The sequence below is a fragment of the Myotis lucifugus genome, unplaced genomic scaffold (genome assembly GCF_000147115.1).
Source record: "Myotis lucifugus unplaced genomic scaffold, Myoluc2.0 scaffold_687, whole genome shotgun sequence".
In the NCBI taxonomy this organism is placed as follows: Eukaryota; Metazoa; Chordata; class Mammalia; order Chiroptera; family Vespertilionidae; genus Myotis; species Myotis lucifugus.
Genome location: NW_005871735.1, coordinates 9,327 through 14,911, shown reverse-complemented (window position 1 = coordinate 14,911; position 5,585 = coordinate 9,327). Strand labels below are relative to the sequence as shown.

At 53.4% G+C, this 5,585-nt stretch overlaps 1 protein-coding gene across 1 annotated transcript in view; it reads right to left on the bottom strand.

The window, feature by feature from the left end:
* Positions 1-499: 499 nt before the first annotated feature.
* The window catches only part of LOC111823793, a 5,510-nt gene continuing 424 nt past the window's right edge, over positions 500-5,585 (bottom strand). Inside the window, exons 2-4 of the mRNA XM_023746518.1 lie at positions 5,013-5,155; positions 3,259-4,923; positions 500-618 (exon numbers count right to left, since the gene is read on the bottom strand). Of these exons, the coding sequence (XP_023602286.1) occupies positions 3,946-4,923; positions 5,013-5,155 (1,121 nt within the window). The 3' untranslated portion in view covers positions 500-618; positions 3,259-3,945. The remainder of the gene's footprint in view (positions 619-3,258; positions 4,924-5,012; positions 5,156-5,585) is intronic.

Here is a 5,585-nt window from a genome sequence, read left to right as displayed (position 1 = left end):
GGTGAAAGCACACACTGCGAGGGGCACATAGCACTGCATGAATGACCCCACCCCAGTCAGGGAAGTGGTTAGCGCTGGGGTCGTTAGGGAGGAGGGCATAAGGAACTTCATTAAGGTTTCATTTCTTTTTTAAAAAAATATATATTTTATTGATTTTTTACAGAGAGGAAGGGAGAGAGATAGAGAGTTAGAAACATCGATGAGAGAGAAACATCGATCAGCCGCCTCCTGCACATCTCGTACTGGGGATGTGCCCGCAACCCAGGTACATCCCCTTGACCGGAATCGAACCTGGGACCTTTCAGTCCGCAGGCCGACGCTCTATCCACTGAGCCAAACCGGTTTCGGCAAGGTTTCATCTCTTAAAAATATGTTGAGCCGTAGCCAGTTTGGCTCAGCTTGCGGACTGAAGGGTCCCAGGTTCGAATCTGGTCAAGGGCATATACATGGGTTGCAGGCTTGATCCCTAGTAGGGGGCGTGCAGGAGGCAGGAGTTGGGAGGTGAGTGAGTGTCAGGGGGCAGGAGGCGAGACATGCTGGAGGTTTATCACACTGCAGTTTGCATCAGTTCTCTCTCATCATTGATGTTTCTATCTCTCGCTCCCTCTCCATTCGTCTCTGAAATAAATAAAAATATATTTTAAAAATATGTTGAAACAAATTTTGAAAAATATTAAGATTTGACAAAGCTGAGGGAAGATACAGGGCACTGACTCTATTTTAAATATATTATTTTTATTTAATATTATTACTTTTTGAAATATTTCACCAAGATTTACAAAGTTGGTGCTCCGTTACATCAGGGAAGGAGACTTTATTCTGACCCTGGGAACGAGAGGGGGAAGAGGGGAGGGCACCACATGAGCCCAGGACAGGACAGGAGCGGCTGAGCGCCTGGGGAAATGGACGCACACACCCAGTCCTTCCTGCCTGGGATGCTGTGCTGGCGGCTGCGTCCACTTCCCTCGCATGTTGGTACCACTCTCTCCTCATTGAACATGAGAGGAAACAGCCTGAGGGCTGTCGCTGGAAAGTGGCAGGGCTGGGACTTGACCCCAGACCTATGAGAGTCAGTGCTTGCGTTTTTGAGCTGCTGATGGTGTAAACAATAATATAAAACTAAGCCATTCCCTAACTGGTTTGGCTCAGTGGATAGAACATCGGCCTGCAGACTGAAGGGTCCCAGGTTCGATTCCAGTCAAGGGCATGTACCTTGGTTGTGGGCATATCCCTAGTAGGGGGTGTGCAGGAGGCAGCTGATTGATGCTTCTAACTCTCTATCCCTCTCCCTTCCTCTCTGTAAAAAATCAATAAAATATAAATAAATAAAAAAAAACTTAAAAAAAACACTAAACCACTTTATTGTTTATATATTTCCTTATTTTTAAATGAAGCCACTTTAAAATGGAGCCGGAGCTGCATCTGAGAGGAACTGCATGTGCGCCTTGGACCTGAGCCCTGGGGTGGTAAAGCAGGCCACAGTACCCTTTGTGCTGCGCCTGAGCAGCCTTGTTTCCCAAAGAACCTTGCAGAGATAACAAGAAAGCAAATAAAAAATAAAAAAAAAGAAAGCAAATATGACTCCCGGACTGAAATTAAAAACATTGTTTAGAATTAATGTCACTATGTTAGCTTATCTGAACCACTAGAAAGGCCTTCTTCTATGGATGTAATTATTCCCTTTTTCTTTTTAAAAATATATACTAGAGGCCCGGTGCACGAAATTCGTGCGGGGGCGGGGGGGGGGGGTCCCTCAGTCCGGCTTGCACCCTCTCGCAATCGGGGACCCCTTGGGAGATGTCCGCCCGCCAGTTTAGGCTCGATCTCGGCAGTCGGACATCTCTCTTGCAATCGGGACCGCTGGCTCCTAACCGCTCACCTGCCTACCTGATCGTCCCCAACCACTCTGCCTGCCAGCCTCATCGCCCCTAACCATTCTGCCTGCCTGCCTGATCGTCCCTAACTGCCTCTGCCTTGGCCCCCACCGCTGCGGCTAATCTGGAAGGTCGTTCAGCTGTCCGGTCTAATTAGCATATTACCCATTTACTATTATAGATTTTTTATTGATTTCAGAGATGAAGAGAGAGGGAGAGAGAGATAGAAACATCAATGATGAGAAAGAATTGATAGGCTGCCTCCTGCCCACCCCCTACTGGGGATTGAGCCCAGGGATAGAGCCCACAACCAGGGCATGTGCCCTTGACCAGAGTCAAACTCGGGACCCTTCAGTCTGCAGGCCGACGCTCTAGCTACTAAGCCACACCAGCCAGGGCCCTTTCCCTTTTTCGTAAATGCCATTGCCTTTGTCTCCTAATCAGGACACTCAGGGCTTCTGCCTGAGTCACTGCATCCCAATAGCTCTTCTTACTGACCTCAACTACATGCTGTTGCCTCTCACTTGCAAGCCTTTATTTGTAGGTTAACATGTCTGCGGAGGGTGCAGGGGTGGGGAAGGCGGGGCGGATGGGGCCTGGAGTGCCCAGCGAGGGCATGCAGGCTATGCTGCGGGCGATGAGGAGGTACAGGAGGGTTTCAAGCAGGGAAGCAGGGAGTGAACTATTTGGAGCTGTGTCATCTGTTTCTTAATTTTTTTTTAAAAACCACTGAACCTTTCTTTATTTTATTTATTTATTTATTTTAATATATTTCTATTGATTTCAGAGAGGAAGGGAGAGGGAGAGAGAGATAGAAACATCAATGAAGAGAGAGAATCATTGATTGGCTGCCTCCTGCACGCCACCTACTGGGGATCCAACTCGAAACCCAAGCATGTGCCCTTGACCGGAATCGAACCCGGAACCCCTAAGTCCAAGAGGCTGACGCTCTATCCACTGTGCCAAACCAGCTAGGGCTGCTTTTTTTTTTTTTAATAATCAACTGTGAGCTCTAATTTTGTAACCTATATCTGACATTTTTTTTAAAGTGTCTTGATTCACCACATTTTAAAAAATATATTTCATTGATTTTTTTACAGAGAGGAAGGGAGAGAGATAGAGAGTTAGAAACATCGATGAGAGAGAAACATGAGAGAGAAACATCGATCAGCTGCCTCCTGCACATCTCCTACTGGGGATGTGCCCGCAACCCAGGTACATGCCCTTGACCGGAATCGAACCTGGGACCTTTCAGTCCGCAGATCGACACTCTATCCACTGAGCCAAACTGGTTTCGGCTTCTTCTTTTTTTTTTTTTTTTTTAAATATTGAACCTTTCTTTAAACAAATCCCTCTCAGAACCCAGATATACAAAGGAGCTCACAGTGAAGTTGATTTGGCAGAAGCAGTGGCCAGGGCCTGGAGCCGAGGGGTGGCTCCTCGGGGGACACAGCATGGACGTCATGTTGCAGAGAGATTCCCAGGAGCAGTGGGGGAGTTGGCAGTGAGGCCCTGCGGGCGACCTTCTCAGTCAGGTGGGAGTCGTGCTCCCCCTCTGGCTCCTGTGGTTGGTGGAGGGATGGAGGGTCAGGGCACTCCCAGGCAGGGGTGGAGGGAGAAGCCTTGGCGTGAGCTGTGGGTGAGATAGGCCTGCCCCCCCCTACTGGCTGAGAGACCTTGGCTGGTTCTGGAACCATCTTTTGAGACTCAGGCGAGGAAGGACATGGGGTCTGGATGCAGCCGGGACAAGGAGGACAAGGACAGCACGTGCCCAGCGTGCAGCCCTGGGAGAGTGTTTCCAGAATGTCCCTCTTCATCCTCCATGTCTTGATGAGAGCCCGGTGCCCAGCAGAGGCCTGGCACATAGTAGGCCCTCAATATATGCTTATGGAATGAATGCATATGCTCCTTGAGGAAGCCAGGGGAGGCCTGACTTCTGGGAGGGAGTGAGCCTGTGCCAGGGGCTGGCCCTTCCCAGCAGGGCCCAGGGGCGGACAGCCGCAGTCCAGGGCCGTGTGGGGTCCTGGAGAGGAGACTAGGGGGCTGGGAGTCGGGGGCTGGGCTTCAGGAGTCAGGGGCTGGGAGTCAGGGGCTGGGCTTTGGGCTCCAGTGGCCATGAACCCGCCCTGTGACCTTGAGGTTGGTGCCCCTTCTGTGGGCTTTGGCCTTTTCTTTCTGGCAGACTGGTCTGGATGGGGTTTATCAAACTGCAGTTTGTAACCCATTTGGCACATTTGAAAAAGCAATCGGTATTAAAAAACAAAACAAAACCCCGAAAAAGAACAGAAAATATCAGAGTGCATTGCAGGTCATAAGGGTAAGTATTGTTCTGAGCAGCTATTGTTTTGCTTATATATAGAGGGAAGTGTGGGCTGTCTGATGTAAAACTTATTTGATACTGTGGTGCTGGTGAGAAGCTGTAAGCCACTGGGCCAGGATCCTGGAGGGGTCCTTCCCGCCCACAGTTTGGGGGTCCTCCTGAGGTCACACACCCTGGGACTCCTCTGCCTCCCCCTGAGTCAGCAGCCGCCTCCCGCTCTCTGCCGCCTCTCCTCTTCCTGCTTGAATCTTTCAGTCCCTCCTCCCTTTCTCCCAGGGACAAGCCTCCTGCTTCCCAGGAAGTCGGGATGGGGGTTCCCGAAGGACGTAAATGTGATCGAATGCGGGTGGCACTGGGCGCTCTCTGCCAGGAGTTCAAATAAAAGTACCAGGAAGCAAACACCCCAGCAGCCCGGGGACAGAACAGAAAGTAGGCGAGCTGGGCAGGGCTTCTCGAGCGAGAGGTGGCGGTGACAAAGCCCGCCCTGCGAGGCCGCCCCGGCCTGGTCCCCGCTGGCAAGGTGCACTGGTAACTAGTGAAGGTAGCTTTCCCCGCCCCGCCTCCCTTTTTACAAAGAAAGACGGGAAGAACCAAGAATCCTGGAGCCAACTTCTGGAGAGGGAGCGGCTGAACTGATTCGGAAGTTGGATCTCTTTGTACATAGGAATGCGGAGAGAAAAACAAAACCCACCCCAATGCTTCATTTCCCCCTCCGAGCCCCGGCACTTTCTATTGTGCAATGAAAAGCTCTCCACGTGGAGAAAAATGAATCCCGATTTGCGCGGCGCAGGAAAGGAGAGCGCCGCGGGGCGCGAGACCGCGCTCAGCTGGGAGCGAAGGCGGCGCGGCGGCCGGAAGGGTGACGGTGGCCCGATGGCTCCCGGGTCCTCCGCGCGGCTCCCCGTAGCGCGGCGGGGCGACGGGCTGTCCCTCTCTCGGGGCCGCACCGGCTCCCCGTGACCTGAGGACGAAAAAGTAGACGATGCCGGGAACCCGGAGGCAGGCAGCCCCACCGAGGCTGGGCCTCCCGGAGCGGCGGTTCCGCGAGCCTGTTGGGGACTTTTTGGAGCTGGAACTCCGTCCCGGGACGCTGCTGGAGCCCGGCTCTCCTCCGAGTTTCCCCGGGCAGGAGTCTCGCTCGGCGTCCGGAGGCCGAGCCCGGACGCTCGGGGGGCGCAGGGCACAGGAGGCGGGCCGGCGCACGTGGGTGCCGGGGGCGGGCCGCGCGGGGCGCGGGGGGGCCGGGCGTGGTTTCCCCGCCTCCCGGGCGGGGTCTGCATGTGTGTGTGGCAGCCCCAGACTTCTGCTCTTCTACTCGGCAGGTACGCGCCGGCCGGGTCGGCGGAATGGCGGGCGGCGGGCGCGCCAAGACGCGGGCACCTCCTCACCCG